The sequence below is a fragment of the Anolis sagrei genome, chromosome 3 (genome assembly GCF_037176765.1).
Source record: "Anolis sagrei isolate rAnoSag1 chromosome 3, rAnoSag1.mat, whole genome shotgun sequence".
Classification (NCBI taxonomy): Eukaryota; Metazoa; Chordata; class Lepidosauria; order Squamata; family Dactyloidae; genus Anolis; species Anolis sagrei.
In genome coordinates, this window is record NC_090023.1 from 78,119,044 (window position 1) to 78,139,056 (window position 20,013).

At 35.1% G+C, this 20,013-nt stretch overlaps 1 protein-coding gene across 19 annotated transcripts in view; it reads left to right on the top strand.

Moving 5' to 3' along the window:
- CASK (calcium/calmodulin dependent serine protein kinase) overlaps window positions 1–20,013 on the top strand; it is a 145,048-nt gene that overhangs the window by 123,462 nt on the left and 1,573 nt on the right. For 8 of the 19 annotated variants that reach the window (XM_067466729.1, XM_067466732.1, XM_067466738.1 and 5 more), the window contains 6 exons: window positions 941–1,056; window positions 10,309–10,389; window positions 10,476–10,556; window positions 13,005–13,207; window positions 15,645–15,728; window positions 18,214–18,240. In XM_067466729.1, the coding sequence (XP_067322830.1) occupies window positions 941–1,056; window positions 10,309–10,389; window positions 10,476–10,556; window positions 13,005–13,207; window positions 15,645–15,728; window positions 18,214–18,240 (592 nt within the window). The remainder of the gene's footprint in view (window positions 1–940; window positions 1,057–10,308; window positions 10,390–10,475; window positions 10,557–13,004; window positions 13,208–15,644; window positions 15,729–18,213; window positions 18,241–20,013) is intronic. The other 11 variants (XM_067466728.1, XM_067466737.1, XM_067466731.1 and 8 more) reach the window with 3 other exon arrangements.

Sequence of the window (20,013 nt, forward strand, 5' to 3'; positions counted from 1 at the left end):
ACAAAAGGAGAGATTCATTTAGGGAACTAGATTGCTTATCTATAACCTGAAAGTGGCCTAGTTATGGTTTCTAGAACCTATTCTCAGGACCATGCGAAAGCATAAATACTTTGTATAACGTATAACCTATAAAATAATCCCAGGGGTTCTCCCAGAACCCATGACTTTATACTTAGAACAGTAATAGGAATCATCATTATTTGCCTGTTTCAAAATCTCCATCGAAATATCAATGTGGTTTGTATTGATTATTTACAAAAAGGAGCAATATTTTGGAATTAATATGAAATCCAATCCTTGACCGATGCTATGTTTGAATAACAAGCTGTAACAGATTGAGCCAGTTTCATTGCTTTGCATCTGTCCAGAATTTTGTGATACACATACTGTAGAATCATTGTTTTTCTTTATGATCAAATTACAAAGTTCATATATTTTAGATCCAGTTCACAATTTACTCTTACAGTCATTCGACTTCAAAAGTGCTTGCTGTTAGAACAAAAAAAAAGGCATTTGTAGGTTGTTGTAGGTTTTTCAGGCTATATGGCCATGTTCTAGAAACATTCTCTCTTGACGTTTCGCCTGCATCTATGGCAAGCATCTTCAGAGGTTGTGAGGTCCTCTGAGGATGCTTGCCATAGATGCAGGCAAAACGTCAGGAGAGAATGTTTCTAGAACATGGCCATATAGCCCGAAAAACCTACAACAACCTACAACCTACAGTGACTCCAGCCATTAAATCCTTCGACAATACAAAGGCATTTGTATTTTTAAAAGTCATCTAAAATTCCCATTTGAAACTCTGAAAGAGAAAATTAATCTGTCTTCTACAAATGAATGACACAAAATGTTTAGGTCAAAGTAATAAATATTATTTTCTTTTCATTAGAGAGGTAATATTAAATAACAATTTGATTGTTGTTTCTTCTTCTCTTGCAAGGCGAGTAGCTTGTATTGCTATGGAGAAGACTAAACAGGAGCAGCAGGCAAGCTGCACTTGGTTTGGAAAGAAAAAGAAGCAATACAAAGACAAATACTTAGCAAAGCACAATGCAGGTGAGAAAAATGAAATACACTATCATACATATTTGACAGTGGTGCACTGTTCATGATTATGCAGATAAATAAATCTTTAATTTTACTAGTGACAGTCAGTGGAATCATTTAACTGAAAAGCTCTATGTTCAAAGTAATTAAAGCAATAAAAGAAAATTATGCACTTGAATGGATCCGACAAACGTAAGTTGAATATAAGAAAAAGTGTTTGTGTATCTGGAAGAAAATCTGCATCTTCCTAGAGATGTTAAGAAACCCAAGATTTTGTACAATGATATTTAAGAGTTTTACACATTATTTCCATAACTATGAAATGTGTTGCAGTTGAATAAGTCATTCTGTCTCTCAAGAGGCTATGATCCCACCCTTGATGGAATCATTGCGGACTGAAAATAGGCTTCTTAAAATCTACTATTTGTTATTTGAATGTTGTGGTTTTTTAAGACCACTGCATTACAAGTATTGCCTCACTTGAAGCTTCCTACTTGTGATTGTGATACTCTAATACTATAGTAGATAAGTTAAGTTCTGTTAGGTACTCAGTAGACATATTCATGGGGAAATATTTGCTCTATGTGCAGGGTGCCCATAGTTTAACTGCAGAATCTCCATTTCTGGAACCAGAAAAAAATTAAATACACTATGCCTTTTAATACTTTTTTTATGGCTGCAGAATGATTTTTTTCTGAGCGGAACTTGAGGGATTTCACTTCTTAAAAGAATCGGAATCATAATTATTAAAGGGAATATGAGAAATTGTGCAGATTCTGTTCTTTCTGTGGAAAGGGAAAGGCAAGAGCAATTTGAGGAAATTTGATTTGCTTTATATGAAAATTCATCCTCTTTCTAGATTTGCAAGCCTTTCTTCAAAATTGGACGTAATAGAGTTTTTCTATCAAGCCTACAGAAATTGTGTGATTCTCTTTTAAGAGTATTACCATTCTTCCAGGGTTCAGTACTGAGTACATTCTAGAATTTAAGGTATCACTGTAGCAATATAAATTGAAGCATTTGTATTGCTACTGTGATCTCTCTTCCCTTTTGATTATATGCTACCATTAAAAAGACTTCCTTTTTGTTCTGACTCACAATTCAACATATTACTATTCCAACATTAGTACAACTGACAAAACATTGATTCCAAAATAATTAGATTTTTTAAAAAAATATATGCATAAACTGTTTCAGAAAACTGTTGATTTAAAATATCTGCTCTGTTATCTCTGTTTTCTCTTGGTCTTCAGCTCTTAGTCTAACTTTCAACTTCCTTTTATAGCCAAGTAATATAGAATCTATCATGACCTTGTGCAAAGAAATTCCAAGAAATTTGGTTAAAGTGATACTACAAATGTCAAACAGATATTTTCCTAACTTGTTCACAGTGTTAGGGGGCATTCCTGTACCTGCTCCTTGTTTTGTCATCTCAGTAGACAAAGAAGGATAAGGAAGTTAGTGGCAACACAAATTGGGAGCATTGACTACTGTCATCTGCTTATTCACCAGCTAGCTAGTAAGCAAGCAAGCTCCTGGCAGCAAAGGCAGGGGAAAAAAAGGATGCTCAATGAGGGAGGGGGTCAAATTACAGTGTGTCTCCCAACCTGGAATCAGCCCTTTTCTTCACACCAATATGTGATCATTACTCCAGAGTTCATAATAAGGTGCCTCTTTTCTCACTCTTTTAGCCACTATCCTGAACCCTAAATCTAAGTTGACTTTTCTGGATCCACACAGTTTCCCTTGTTCCACCCTTCTTTCAGGCTTCAATTTACCTCTGTCTTCTCCACCACTACTAATATTTGCTTCCATTCGTCCTTCCTTTGCCCCTTGTTCCTTATTGGCCTGGTGCAGTTCAGCCAGTTGCAGAGAGACCTTTGCCTGTCTCTTTCTCTTAACATCAGGGCAGCTCGGCCACATTTGAGAGACTCCACCAGAAACAGTTTAACTCTAATTCCATTGTAATGTAGAATGTATATTTGAGAATTCTTGTTCAGTCCCTAAATTATGGCAATCATCTGAGTTCATTAAAATCAAACTGAACTAGAAATAGTTGAAATTTTAAAAATGTATTTTGACTGATGATTCTTAATCATAGTAATACCAACCAAGTGCTTGGAATCAAAAGTATTCAGCTCTTTGGAGGTTGATTAAGCCCAGTTATATACAGTGCCTTGCAGAAGTATTCACATATATACCCTTCCATGTTGTTGTATTACAACATGAAATTGAACAGATTTTCCTTTGGAATCATTTTGTGTTTGATTCCTTTAATCTTGTCGTTAATCAAGATGATTTTCCCAATCCCTGCTGAAGAAATGCAATCTTATGACACATTTCAGGCACCATACTTCACCATGGGAATGTTGTTTTCAGACCAATATGCAGGGTTTCTTCTTTTCACGTCTTCATAAAGCCCAGTCTTGTGGACATCTGCACTATTGTTGTCCAGCTCCTTCAGATTTGCTGTTAGTTTCTTCCATGGCTGATACCCTTTCTATCTAGTCACTAACTTGTTGTGTTTATCCCTTTCAAGAAAAAGTCGTGATTAGTTCTTTCCATGTTGTAATAATGTGTTCTGGGGAATATTTGGTATATTTTTTGAAAATCTAACCTTGAATTGTTCTTCGGAATATTGTTTGTAAAAATCTTGAAAACATTTATCATTTGAATAATTACATTCATTCTAATATAAGAAAAGCTGTACTGGAGTAAGCTAACTGTTTATATAGTGGAACATTATTGTCCCACAGTGGCTAACTACATTGCCATAGAGGATATTAGCACAATAACACACTCCTGCTTAATGTTGCCTAGTCACTGGTCTTCATAGGTATACTACCGTTTGTACTGGAAGTAACATAAAGCCATCATTAGTAAGCTTTTATAGCCTTTACCTTCAAAAACTTCTCTGATCCCATTTTAAATCCATCCCTGTTTATATCCATCATCTTTATTTGCAGCAGTGAATTCTATATCTCATCCTTTTATATCCTGACTTTCCCACTGTATGCCTTTACTAGGTATCCCTTTTTTCTATCATTATGAAATTAATATATTACAATTTAGGAGTATTTATTTACCTTATCTTTATCACACATAATAGTATACAACTTTTTATCATTTCCGCTTTAATGCCATTTTCATTTCTAGAATTTAAGATATCACTGTGGCAACATAAATTTTTCTCATCTTCCCTTTTGATTAGCTGCTCTACCTTTTAATTATATAACTTTGTTTCTTAAATATTTTTAACTTTTCAATATTTGGGGGGAGGGCACAATGACAGAATTATATTCAGAATGTGACCAAATCACAGATTTGTATGAACACATTGTTATACTGATAGTTTTATTTTTTTTGTTCCTTTTCTAATAATCCCCAACATTGGGATCTGAATATTTCTTTATGAATGGGATTTTATCATCAACTTGCCATTTCCACCTATTTAGGAGCCAGAAGAGCAAGACATACAATAATTTATCCTAGTCTTCTATCTCAGAAATGACAAAAATAACAAATACAAAGTATGATAATATTCATAATACTTTGTTTTTATATAACACTTTAAGGTGTTTTTAGGGACAGAGTGTTGGATTCAAATTGCCAATGCCCAGGATCATTCAGATGTGTGGAAATGTCCTTACAATTCATTATTTTGTATGCTCGCTCAAAAGTAGGTCTCACTGAGCTTTTTGGGACTTACCTACCTTTGTATTGCTGCTCTTACTGCATTTTAATTTGTTAAATGGTTTACTTAATGCAGTATTCCATAGACCAGAGGTTCTCAAACTTTTGTCAGCTGTAGAGCCCCTTTTGAAGTAAAAGTTTTTCATGGATCCCTAAGAAATGTTTGTATATTATATTATATATTATGTATATATATCAGACATGGGCAAACTTTTTGATGTATTGTGTTTTAAATTTTGACAGATGGGCTGGGCCAGTGGCAGATAGATGGAGAGTGTTTATGTGAATTAATTGGGGGGGGAACATGAACAAACCCCCTATACACTCTGCACATATCTTGTTTGTAGTGCAAGAAAGAAAAGAAAGAACAATACAATATTTAAAACAAAGAACTATTTTAACCAAAAAAAAGCTTAACCTATTTCAGTCGAAGACCCTAGAGGCCATCCAGTTCAACCCCCTTCTACTATGCAGGAAAAGCACAATCAAAGCACCTTCAACAGATGTCAATCCAGCCTTTGTAATAATAGTAATAGGAGCAACTCCAGGGGCCATCCATCCATCCAGCCCAACCCCCTTCTGCCATGCAAGAAAAGCACAAGTGGGGGGAAAGCTTGGAAGGGGAAGAAAGCGTAGCGCCCCTCAGTATGGTTCGCGGAGCCCCAAGAGCTCTATGTTCACACTTTGAGAACCACTGCCATAGACCATTGTAAGGTTAATAGCAGGGGATGTAGACATTGGTTTATGATGTTGTTTTAAAAGCTTGTTTCTACTTAGAATCTTCTGACGAAACTAAACAGCTTAGCTTTGATTCTGATTTAGTGATACAGCCTGACTGCTTCATCTGTAGGGGATACCCATGGGTACCTGAAACCATGGATAAGAGCAGACCCATTTACTATACTTGGACTGAAAGGATATCAAAGAATTGCACTGTAATATCTAGAGAGACCCACGAACAATTCTGGAGAGACAATTTTTTAAAAATTAAGTAAAATCGTAGATATCGAATCAGTGAAAAGAGGGACTGTACTGTACTATAAATACATTCAATAAAATCAGAGTGCAATTACCTATTAATGTTGGTGAGATTCTTTTGACTTTAATGGATTTTCTGTAAGCATGATTTCAATTAGCTTTGAACCCATTTTGAATGGATTCTTCCCAGAAAACATATTTGGGTTTATTAAAAAAATCAAAATCTGTTGTAAATTATTAAAAATAGAAGGCCACAATCCAGACTAAATGGAACACCATTGTTTCAATGGGGCGATCCATTAGACTTAATAGTGCTTTCCTTGAACTTCCATCATACCTAAATTTATGCTAGTGTAGGAAGGGGGATTAATCACTCAAACCATATGGGCTCATGAAGAATAGATAATCTGACAGCTGGAGACAATAGTGCATGAGTGTTGAAGTTTAAGAAAATTGTAAAAACATTTAAAAACTTTAAAATCTGTTAAAATCTAAATACTTCATCCTTGTGTCATTTTCTTGCCTGTCTGTAGTGCTCAAGGCAGTTCAGTGGTCCTCTTTGTTGACTGATGATCCTCTGTCAATTTGGAAGCTACCTAGTTTATAGCAGGAACTCCTATGGCAAGTGTTGGAGGGTGAACCTCAGCAACAAATTTGGAGTTTCTTATCGTCTGGTACCACAACTGTTCTTGATAGATCTTCAGTTTGTGTTTCTTACTGAACAGTTACCACCTCTCATGTATAGTCTGATTTCTACTCTTAAACCCTCCTTCCTTTAAGTCCCTCATTATCCCGTTGTTCCATCCCCTTCCTTTAGTGCTCCACCCTTGCGCATGTATATAGTTCACTCCCAACATTGAGAATAAGAGAAAGGGGATGCAGTGATGCTCCATTAATAAAAATCAGTTTGTTTAAAATCCTTGCTGTATATGTTCCAAGTAGGTCATATAAAAAGCACATACACCATAAGAAAAATAAGAGCTATACTCAAATTATTATTATTATTTGAAATATTTGCAGTGGAGAATGGATTACCAAGATTTCTCACTTCCTCTCATGTTTTATACATACCCAAAATATTGCAGAAATCATAGCCTTAAGAAAAAGGAAATCCAACCAAATATACTTCTACGGGATATTAATTTTCTATTATATTTTATACTGTGACGTACATTATAAACATGTTGCATGTATACAAACTCCTGTCAAATATTGTATTGGTTCTTCTTTGAACACCATACTAGAGGCATAAATATGCTTCATTTAATATTAATAATAACAATTTATAGAACAGCAGCGATTTTTAATTAAAACATGCTTATCATTTAATGTGATTTATTTGCCTTGTGTTTAGAATATTGCATGGTGAAGTTTATTTTGTGCATATACTTTTTATTTTACTAATATATTATGAGCCATATTTCAATGACCCCTGTACATTTTTCATGCTGTCTTAATCCCAATGGCCTCTGTGCATGTAAGTAACCTGTCAAGTGACAATGCCTCTTTATTTGCTTCTTACTGTTTTCTTTCAATGATTCCTTTTCTTTATTAGCTAGAAGTGTAGAAGTGTTTAAAAGTTCAGTCTGTAAATGTGTCCTTGTAGCCCTCTGAATTTGTGTACAAAATCATTCTTTCATTTATGTCTGAAAGCATGAAATTATTAGTGATCACAATTATGTGATTATAAGGACCTTTATTATGATTGTTTTATACTTAAGGGGTGGTTTTATTAAGGTTAATTTACTTTTTAATATTTCTGTAAAGAGTATGAAAAGTGCTATAGAACTCAAATTATATTGTGGTTTAGCATGAAGAATATGGGGATAACACCTGTGGCCGGGGGGGGGGGGGGGTCAAAAGAAAAGTCTTTTAAAGTTTTATAGAAATAAGTAGCTGAGTTAGGCAGGGCATTTGTTTATTGTAGGAAAATTATTTAATTTCAATTAATTGATACAACACAGACAAGTTCTTAGTAAAATGCATGTACTACTTCATCGTGCTAGAGAATGAATCCACTTTAAGTCTGGTTTCTGCCTCCTGCAGATTTCTGGGATTTGTAGTTTAGTGAGGCTGTTGAAGGCTCCTCCCTAACCTCCAAACCTCAGAATTCTGCAGGAGGCAGCAACCGGATTTAAAGTGGATTCATTCTCTAGTGTGATGTGGTCCCTAGTTAATTCTCGAATTGTTAAACCAACATTTAGGGATAACTCTGAAGAAATATCTAGGGATACAGATATTAAAATTATATTGCAAAATTTGAAGAATCTATCAAGAAATATTTTTGAAACCCAAATGTTCCTTTGCTATAGTAATTGTTCATATTTATTTATGAAAGTATATGTATCAGTATCTATCCCCCATGTTTCACTCTCAGTAGATCGTACCAAAATGGTTGTATGATTTATTGGTTTTTATACAAAATTAAGTTTTCAAGCATCTTGGATCAAACATATTCATGATTACTGTTGCAAGCCACAGAATAGGTTCAGTTTAAAGAATGGTTTCCTCCCTCTTACATCACACAATTCAGTTATTTAAAATGCCCTTATAATTGTTCTAGATCTTTAAGATATTGTGTTATACTTTATTTATTATAACACCAGAAGAATGTCATTATTAGGCACAAGGTAGGATCATGATTTTATTATATACCGTATTTCACCCATTCTAAGATGCATATTTTTTTCTCATTTAGGGGCTCCAAAAACAGGCTGTGTCTAACAGTTGATGGTAGCTTAGATTCACTGGGTTTTGGGACCCCTAAGACAGGGGGAAAGTGTGCTTATTATTTTGGCGCCTTTGGGGACTGCAAGTGCACTGAGTTCATCTCCAAGGAGGAGGGAAAAGGAAGAAGGTGGTGGTATGAGACCAAAAAAAGAAGGACCTAAGAGCTTTTCAAGGGATTTATTTATTTATTTTCTGTCAGAAGCATTTCATAAATAAGTATAAAACTGATTAAAATAGAGGGAACACAAGGAGTTATATTATTTTTGACCAAAAATGGGCAACAGCAACCACATTGCCTGTAGCTTTAAACAATTCTTCCTCTGTGCATGAGGCAGGGCATTGTGAACAAGTATACATTTGTGGAGTTGTCCGTTCTGCTCCACAGTCGCACAAGGTGGAGGATTCTTCTAGGTAGCGCAATTTTGCCAGGTTGTCTTTTGATCTGCCCACTCTGCTTCTAAGTCTGTTCAAGGACTTCCAAGTTGCCCACTCTTGGTTTGCACATGGAGGCAAATTGGAACTGCAGTGTCCTCAGGGTCTGTCTTCTCTGCCAAGGGTAATGGAGGTGATGGTGAAGGAAGAGGATGGCTTCTAACTAGTGACCTTATCCTCACTGGCTGGTTTCCCCCCCATGCCCTGCCCCTCACATCCCACCACAAATGAGTTGCCATCCCAATTTTTCTGTCAGCTTGGTGGGCGGAAGCGGGATAAAATTCTGAGCTGGATTCGGTGAAATACAGTATATATTGTTGTATCATGGCAATTAGGAATGGATTCAAATAATTGTAGTCATGAACATAAGGACCTAAATCCAATAGCTAGAATCAACACACCAACCAGTGGGATTTACATGTTTTGGACTAGCATTTAGCAATTATGATTTAGTGGAACTACTTTAGTTAGTACTAACATTACATATCGGCCAAAGACAGCTAAGAAAATATTTACCAGAATCATATTTTATTAATGTATTCTAGTTATGGTGATTCCTTTATGGAGTACAATGAAGTCATTCTATTTTTTCAAATCTTTACTCACTGTCAACCTTTTTAAAAGCATGTCAATATAAAATTAGCACTTCTGTGTAAAGAGAACTCTACTTACAATTTGTATGATAATTATATCTGATGAGTTACTAAAACAACAAAACAAAGATTTGTAATGTATTTCCATAGTATTGATACAAAATGTCTAAATTGTTGCTCTTTGTGTAAGTAGATATTCTCATGTTCATAATCATCTGTCACTGTCTATAAACTTTATTACTCAGTTTTAGAAATTTCAGAACTTCCAGAAGCTCTAATTTTGTATAATGTGCATGGTCTCAGCCATAGATTTTTAAGCATGTACTTCAACATAAATTCCTATGAAGCATTTTTGTTTTGATAAATATTTAAAAGAAAGTGCTATATTAACTTATCAGCCAGCTAGAGATTTTTAATACAGATAAAATAGGTTGGATCCAGTTTTAGTTATACCATGTGCAAACCCATTCATTCCAATGAGAATTAAAATCCAAAGACATAGCCATATGAGTCTGGATCAGCATTTAAAGGGATATTATGGCATCTTAGAGAGGAACTGAGATAAAAACATTATATGATAACCTTTTGTAGATTGAATACTTGGCAGATGCAGTGATCACATACTTCTTTCTCTGTCTCAAAAATGCTAAAGTGTCCCTTTGCAATGAGATTTAATTTAGCCATCTTTAGCTTTATTTCCAAAAAACTTAAGTCAATGGGTATAACAAAATCTGGCTCCAACCTAATATTCCTGTGACTATAATTTACATTTTCTGAAGGCAGCCAATTCAGTGTAATGTTTTTCTCTTATATGGGCTTTTGTTTTCTGTTACAGTGTTTGACCAATTAGATCTTGTCACATATGAAGAAGTAGTAAAATTACCAGCCTTCAAAAGGAAAACACTAGTCTTACTAGGTAATTTGAGAATAACTTCTGTTTTATAATAATAAATTGGATATGTTGATATTTATGTGGTGATACTATGTATCTTTTTCATACAGGAGCACATGGTGTTGGGAGAAGACATATAAAAAATACACTAATCACAAAACATCCAGACAGATTTGCATATCCTATTCCACGTAAGTAACAGTTTTGTAAGGCAGAGTTGCAAAATCAGCTATTTCTTCTGTTGTGCTTAATTTATACCACACAAAGCTTGACATTTAACAATAGCTAAGTAAGTTCAATCATGCCAGTAGCTATGGTGGCCAATGCCTTTTCCAATGACAGATCTTAAAAAATGGCATTACATTCTCCATCCACATAGTCTCCCCCTCCTCCACTTCTTGCATCTTTTTTGCAACTGTTATTTCCACATCCAGCCATTTAATGAGGGTTTTTTTTAAAAAAAAGTAGTTGATACATCCCGACAGTTAACAAAGTTTTGTCATGCAAGCCTTTTCTCAGTATACATTATTCCAAAAGTAAATATTCCTTAAATGACACTTTATACATTCCTTGGGTATGTATCACCCATCACCCACACCCTCCCTCCCTCCATCCCCCCCCCCCCCCTTCCTGGAACAGCAATTCTTATGATGTTATTTCAACAGTTTAACCGTGTAGAAAGCCTGGTTCAAAATGCTTTATCTGTCATTTCCGTCTATTTTGTCGATTAGAACAGAACATTTCCTGTACCAGTCTAGTTCTATATGACTATTTATATACCTGTTTTTCCATTGATTTATGAAGTCATTGAGTATATATTCCGATAGATAGGCCCACCAAGTTTCTAAAACCCATCCTGTATTGTCTCTCCATCCTCGAGCTATCGTAGCCTGTATTGCGGCTGTCATATATTTTAGGGTTTCTGTCCTATTATTGTTATCTTCCTTTGCCTCTGTAGTGAGAGACATGAATCTGGCTTTATTCCACATTAATTTTTTCCCTATTATTTCTTCCATTACATTTCTTATTTTACTATAATAGTTCTGAATTTTTCTACAATAATAATAAACTTTATTTATATCCTGCCACCACCTCCCTAAGGGGACTCAGGGCAGCTAACCTGAGGCCAAGCCCAGAAATTACAATAAAGCAAAATAAAATGCATACAAACAAATAATAACATCCAATAACATCAAATAAAATGCAACAATAACAAAATTATGCAATAAAATAAACACAAAAACTAAAATGATAACAGAATTGAACACAGTGGGCTGGTCCCACTGTGTAAAACCCTGGGGTGAGATAGGTAAAAAGAATAGTGTATCCAATGGGAGACTTAGGTGGGAAACACAATGGGATTAATCTTCACTGGGGGATGGAATAAAGTGCATCAGAAGAACAGATTACTACTGGGGCTGGCATGGTATGTGAATTCGTTGTTCATTCCTCAAAAGCACACTGGAAAGGCCAAGTTTTTAGGCTCTTCCTAAAGGTTGCCAAGGTGGGTGCTTGCCTAATCTCCCTGGGAAGCGAGCTCCAAAGCCGGGGGGTGGGGAGCACCACAGAGAAGGCATTCTCCCTCATCCCCACAATCCCACCACATGTGGGAGAATAAACCTATCCCCCCCCCCCCCCCCCGCACAGTTATACCAGCACTTGTTTGAAATATATCCCATTATATGAAGGGGGTTTTATACCATTTAGATATTATTTTCCTCTGGGTTTCTTTTATCATATGTTTAATTTTATGAATATTGTCAATCCAAGACCTAATTAATTTCTCACTAAAGTTTTTTTTCTTGTTTCCAATTCTCTATAAGGGTTGTTTTAGTATTGTAAGATAAGGTGATTAGTTCCTTGTACTGTAATACAATAATTCCTTTGTCTATTTCTACTTTCCTTTTTATTATTCTGTGGTGGGGTTTCTGCTACTTCTCTTCTTTTCGTGGCCTGAGCTCTACAGGACAGATCTAACCACACTATCCAGTTCCCTTGTCCACCTTTGCCTTTTATCTTATCCCAGTTTGTTATTTCTCCATTTAATGAGTAACCCTACTTAAACAAGAAACACAGACCTGATCCAAGGCATTTTTCTACCTGAGCTAAAGTTTTCCTTCCCCAGTCCATGGATAGTGAACTGACAGTTGGAGCATCTCCTACCAGCCCTGAAACAGCAGACTAGTTCAATCTTCAGTTCTGTCCTCCACAGAAAAAAGCAACCAGACAAATTAGGAAAAATGGGTGGAAGGTTATCACTTACATAAACATATACAATGCACAAGCATCAACTGACATAGATAGTCTCAATGTGCCCAGTGGTGGAGTCTTATCTTGTTTATGTATGTGTGTATAAATTTTTATTGTGGTATATGAGAAAAAACTACAATTTTGTGAAGACAACTGTAAAACTATGTGCTGCAGTATCTTGCTGAAATCCATAATTTCATCATGGCCGTTGTATTAAATAGGACTTACTCTCAATAAATTCCATCACAATTCCAAAATTATTTACTGTTCATTTTTGTAAAGATAAACAGATTTACTGATGAATGACTTTAACGTCAGAATATATATGCATTTAGGTTTTATGAGTGAAACAAAAATCCACTATAAAGGTCCCTGCCTTGTGATTGCAGACACAACAAGACCACCAAAGAAAGATGAAGAGAATGGAAAGAATTATTACTTTGTATCACATGACCAAATGATGCAGGACATTTCCAACAATGAATATTTGGAATATGGTAGCCATGAAGATGCAATGTATGGGACAAAACTGGAAACGATACGGAAAATCCATGAACAGGGACTAATTGCAATACTTGATGTAGAGCCTCAGGTATGTGGAATAAGTGCTTATTTACTACAGACAAAATGTGTTTTGCACTGATTTTATGTAATATAAATTAGCATATTTGATACAAGGTAACAAACAAACTGAACTCAAATGAGAGTCTTCTCTTATTGTCTTCAGCTGCAGTCTTGATTCATTTCAGACCTTACACTTTGCTTTTTGAGGTATCAAAATTGTTGTATGGTAACATAATTGTAACTCGGAATGGTCCCTGAACTTCTGGAAGAAAATCAAGATTATATCTGTTTCCCATTATTTGTCAATGTTATAAGGAAGGAAATCTGGTATGTTTTCCTTTCTTGAAACATTGTCAAATAATGGAAAAATACATATTGCAGAAATTACATTATGTACAGATGTCTCTACTATAGTTAGATATAAAGAGCAAACAGCATTCTTTATTTTACAAATACAGGAAAATAGCAAAGAGTCATCATTAGAGGGTGCAATCAGCATAATCCTGATTGGTCTATCAGAAAGATAGATTTGCATGTTAAATATATATTTACTTAACTATTCGTAAAACAACTTCTTGTATATAAATAGGATTAGCTCAGATACATGAGTAGATACAGGAGTGCTACTCAAAGTGTGATCCCTTAACTGGTGCCAGTCCCTGAGCTATCGGTTGCTGGTCGATAGCAAATTTCCAGGAAGGAAAGAAACCATTGTAATTGATGGGCACAAACTACATGCCAGTCCCTGGCACACTGGGAAAAGGTTATTGTCACTCTCACATATCAGATTTTCCAAGAAGCACTCTTGTAGAGTATACAATGCATTATGGAGAAAGTATTTAATCAGTCTGGGTAACTTCAGTGTTAATGTTACCTGGAGTAGACTGAGCACAGTCCAAACAGAGTTAAACACTTTGTCCCATTTATGCATGGGGTCATTTAACAATGTCCACACTTTGCCCCAGTGAAATCATTTTAAAATGTTGATTGGATTGTGGCAATTTTATAAAGAAGAAAATAAATTTAGGGTATATACATTACTATATACTCGATGATGATGATGATGATGATAATGATTATTATTATTATTATTATTATTATTTATATCCTACCTTTTCACTTCACAAGGAAACTCAAAGTGACAGTATATCAGCATTTCTGTGTCCCATAGACTTCCCCCTTCCATCTGAACCCTATTGTATTATAGAAATATACAAAATATGCTAATTCTTTCATTTCCCTTTCTCTTCTTGATTTCTCACTTAGCCCAAACTATGAGTATACTAATATATACATGTTTTTATTCAAATCAAAAAGTCTCTGCTCATCAGCATGATTCCAGAAGCAAGGATTTCCGCTTTTGTAATAGTTTGGAGAAGTTACACTTCAACATTCATGTAATAGTTTGGAGAAGTTACACTTGGACATTCATCTTCTGAGGAAGAACCTTTTTTTATAAATATCTGCATACAAATTGGCAGTTCTTCTACTTCTGTACTCCACATGTTGTTATACAGTCAACCCTCCAAATTGTTGGGGCTAGGGACACAGGCCCTGTGATAGTAGAATTACAACTGTGCTTTGAATTCAAGATTTGATGTTGTGTTGTAGAATATAGTGAAATGCTTACTGCAAAAACATCTAGCATGGAAACTGAACATTATTTTTAATTACATTCAAAAAGTTATGTATCAAAATAGATCAAGAATATGAGAAAGGTAGGGAAGACTTAGTTCTAAGCCTGAATAGGGATAGAAGGGCTTTTAGGCGTGGGCATGTTTGCCCCTAATAAAAGCAGGCCATTTTCACCAGAGTTTTTTCCTTCACTATGACTGCAAATGGTATGTCAAAATATCATGAGATTATATCACTATTTCTGAGGTAAGCACACCAACACATTATGTTGAATTGGAATGCTGCCACTATCTCCACAACAAGGACTATTACCTCCCCCGCATTAGTTTAGAAAGGTAGTTAACTTGGAATGATATAGTGATACATAGTCCAAAATGATTGATTATATAGTACTGTGTCATCATTACATTCCCTAAACGATCATTGAGATCAGTTACAGACACACAAACCCCTTAGAAAAACTTTTAAAAAGCCACTGAGGCAGCAGTAGTGGAAGAAACAAGCTGTCAAAAAAAAAAAAAAGGCAGAAAATGTTTTTTCATCTCCAAATCTTAATAGATAAAAGTGTAAGGTGACTACTATATAAATTTCTCATATAGCCGGAACCTATTTTGCAGTTTCAGTGGTACAAACTGAATTACACCTTATCTTCCAGGCAGGAGGGGGCTGGACCAAATCCAACTTACAACATTGAAAATACTGAACACAATGTCATATATAAAATGTGAGGTTTTTGTAAGATTGAAATCTGAACAAATGCATGACTTGCTTTTCAAATCGATTCAGAACCATATGTGTTATTATTCATGTCATGCCTCTTCTTTACCTAGGCCCTGAAGGTCCTGAGAACTGCAGAATTTGCTCCTTTTGTTGTTTTTATTGCTGCACCTACAATTACCCCAGGCATTAATGAGGTAAGGGATGTTACAATGAAATCTCATTTGTAGACATTTTTACCAGCCACAGGTACAGACTTTAATCCTATTTGGCAGAATAGATGGATATTATCTCATAGTTATTAGAGAGAAAAAATCAAAAGAAACCCTGTTCAGTATTTGTTCTCTGTCCCCTAATGAAGTTTTAGAACATGTTGTCCATTCATTCATTCATTTTTCTTTCTAAAACGTCATTTATATATGTAATTTTCCTTTCTCTTTACCTGCTTTGTCATTCTTTGTTTTAATTCCTACCTTTAAATAATACTTTCTTAGGACTTGTCTGTACCAGCTAACTTTTGGACAATATGCCTACACTGAACATACAATAGAGGCTGTTAAAGTACACTCTTATTATTTCCTTTTCCTGATTGTCACTGAACAGATGTCCATATCATATTCAATTTAAACAAAACTTCTACAGAAGTGTAGTAATAGTCTCCTGATTTCACTTGGAGTAAATGTGATGTTACTTCTCTCAATCATTATAATCCTGTTCTATTAATCAAGAGTGTTTCTTGTTTCTAAAGTGAATCTTGAGATTGAAAATTATTAATTGCTAGGAATTAAAAAAGAATTTAAAATTCTGCATACATCAAAAGTTCTCCCCCATTTTTTTATTTTTTGCTTTTTAGATGTCTCTAATAGTACTTGTGTGGGTATCTAGGTGTTTCTGTATGAGAAGCATAACACATTGCTTCATAGCTACAGAACCACTTTTATTCTTTTTTTAAAAAAAAAACTGAAATTTAAGCAATTCAGAAATTCAGAAAAATTAGAAGATACACAGAATATCAAACATCAGATGTTAATAGCAAACCAGCACCAAAATAAGAGGTCGACTTCCCATAGCTTTTCCTTTTCCTGACAGCAGAGGGCCATGGCACAACAATAGAAACAGCTGCTGAAGTAACAATGTAAATGTGTTAGCTTGAATGTTTATTCCATAATATTTGAAATTAATTCACTAGCATAAACACCAATAATATAGATATATTAATTAAGAGTGTTACTGTTAATTAACACGTTGTTAATGTGTTAGTATTATACAATTGTTGCCTGGGATTTCCATATATCTGGTAACTTGCAGATTGAGAAGACTGTCCCAGAATATGGGGTCATGCAACATCTTCAATTAATCTGCATCTCTCTCTCTCTTATTTCTTCTTCACCAATACATACACATCGTTCACTCTATAAATGCATTACTAAATGTACATAAGGAACAATTCATTACAGCTAGACAGCATTGATGTACCACAAATACCATGTTAATTATTAATGAATGCTTTATTCAGTTTGAAGGCACTGCTCCACTGCAAGTATAGCAATAAGTGAATAGCTGCAAACATCAGTGAACTAAGAATGGAGAGTACTAATCTGACATTTTTAGAGCCTCTGCACATATGCAGAATATTTTTGAATCACTGTATCCTCTCTGCCTCCACATTCTTGATCAAAAAAGTGTGTTTTGCCAATATCAGTGGTAGAGCACAGATTTTCAATGCAGGATAAAGCCAGGGTTCCCAAATAATATTGTTGGCATTGGCAATTTAAACAATCTGATACTTAACATACCCACCTTTCTCTGCACCCACATTAGATTAGCTTTATAAAAAAAACGATTGATGATAAAAAGGACAAGTACAGCTAGGTAAAAAGCAGAATGAAAAGGAGAGAGATGAAGAAGCCACAACTTTGAAAAATGTTTTTTACTTATTCAAGAGCCTAGACTGTGTAAATAGCCCACATTTGCACATAATATTCCAGCGCATATTATAAAATACTATACAACATAAATCAGTCCAAAATTTAATCGATGAAAGGAAGGAAGGTTACTACAAAGAATGCATTCCCATGTACCCCAAAAAATACCAAACGGTTTCTTTTCATACAAGTTCACATAGGGGGTTTGCCTCAGCCAGAAAGCTGTAAATCCTAAAAGGCTGTTCTGAAATAGTTATAGTATGTTTCATTATATTTTATTCTTACAATATGCAATAGATATCATTCCCAATACTATTTCCCTCCTACCCCTCAGGACTTACTTTCAAATAAATGTGTACAGAGGTGCAGCCCAGAGAGGCTTAGGACAGTCTAGCAGTAAAACCAACTATTTGGATAGATTAATTTTAAACTGTAGACCCTTAAACTTCAGATCATCGTTCCATTACTTGAGATCTACCTAACCAATATTGCTCATATCCAGACTACTACATCTAAACAGTTTTGCTGTGTTTTAAAAGCATGATGCTGAAGCTATTTTCTAATTCTAAGTAGGTAAAATCACATGCTGAAAACATAAGAAAACTAGTACCAACACAAGGAGATAGGCATTGAAATAAAATAATTGTTAGAAGAGTTGCTGTTGCAGACAGATCCTACATGTCTGGCCTTTTTTTCTCTTGAATTATCATCTTTGCTTTGCTTCTCATTTTCTCGCACTTGTACTGATTTTATCTAGCTGCCAAAATGGTGCAGAAAGTTACCTGTAAGTACCAGCTAGGTATAAATAATATTTAGTTCTTACTCTGTAGTTTAAATGTAGATATCAATGTGTCATTACTTTTATCCCTATCACTGTGGCTACTTCTACTTTGTTGTGTAGTTGTTTTGTTCTATTTTAATTCTTAAGTCAGGAGATCTGATCAAGGATCTCCTTAATCTAATACAGCATGAATAATACATTAGGGGTGGGATGCAGCCTAATTTTTCTCAGATTATGTCATGCGTGTTCTAGCCAACAGAACACATACTTTTTCAAAAGCCCTGGTTTGAGGCAAGAGGCTGCTGCTTTTCAGCTCACTCCTGGCATTAGTATATACTGAAAGGAATCATTTTGAATGTTTGGATATTTTTCTTATTTTTATTAGGGCCTTGACATCACCCTGCCAAGTAGGAAGGAGTAGGAACATTCTTACTAGGACCTAAAAAGAAAGATCCACATTTCTTGTCACTCTGAGATAATGACAATGAATTATTCATATATTTAAAGAGATAGATGTCCTGTTCACTTTTCAAGTAAATTGAGCAGGACACAACCTATTTAAAAAGAGCTACGTAAAAAAAATTGAGTCAAAATGGTTCCAGTGGTAATAGGTGCAGTGCATTTATTTCTTTGTCTTCTGTGCTTTTTGCAGCATCTAAAGATTTTAGAGCAGTGGTCTTGACCTCCAGATAGTTTGGGCTTCAACTCCCGAAATTCTTGGTGATGGACCAGGTGCCTAAGGTGTCCAGATCTGTGGTCCAAAACACCTGAAGAAACAGTGTTTGTGTGCCATAATTCTAGAGGCAGCTCAGAATATTAAAAAAAAATACATTCAGAGGGAGGTACAAAATAGAAATAGGAAATAATTCCCTTGTGTCACAATGGCATCGCATGCAGATAGTTCAACTGCATGGCTGACACTTTTGTAATCTTTAGTGCAGTAATGTAGCATTCCAGCTTCAATAGAATGGGTTGAGCAAGTAGATTTGTGATCACGATAGCCATCTACAGTATGCTACTTTTAATGAAGTTTTAATGCATGCTGTAGGCTATATTTCAGTGGAAAGAACTGGCAAAACCACCTCTGAGTATTTGTTCCCCAGAAAGCCCTATGAAATCAGTATGGATGCATAAGTCGACAGATGACTAGAAGGTGCTCATGCATATGTATGGTAGAACTGTCTTTGCATAACTCTCAGTGTGGCGTGCCAAATCAACAAGGACATTTTAAAATAATTCAAAGTTTCTGAATCAGTAAATTGGTGGAACAAAAATATCTGTTAGTGTTTGAGGTTACAGAGTTGAAAGGCTCTTGGGTCAAGAGGGAAATGACAAATGTTATCATTGTAGAGGAGATGCTGTATTTCCCTACAGCTAAAATGATAAGACATCTCTTGTTACATTAGTGCAATATTGCTAAAATATTAATGGATGTGACTGGACTGAGCATGAGGTAATCATGCAGAAATGCTCCCAAATACTTTTAGGTTATGATTATAGATTTTTCAGGCATTTTGACTCTAGAAACTGTGTATCAATATTTTTCTGGTTGGTCCCCACTACCCCTTGACAATGTGCATGTGCCAAAGGGGGTAATTTTCATTACACTTTCTCAGTACTATTTTTATGACTCTTTAAATATTAACTCATATGGAAATGTTAAAATGGCAAAGCCAATGAAAAGGAACATTATGTCTATTGATGAGCTGGTACTAAAAGTCCCATGCTGCTACATTTGTCTCATCTATAGTTGAAGTATTTTTATATAGTCTGTTA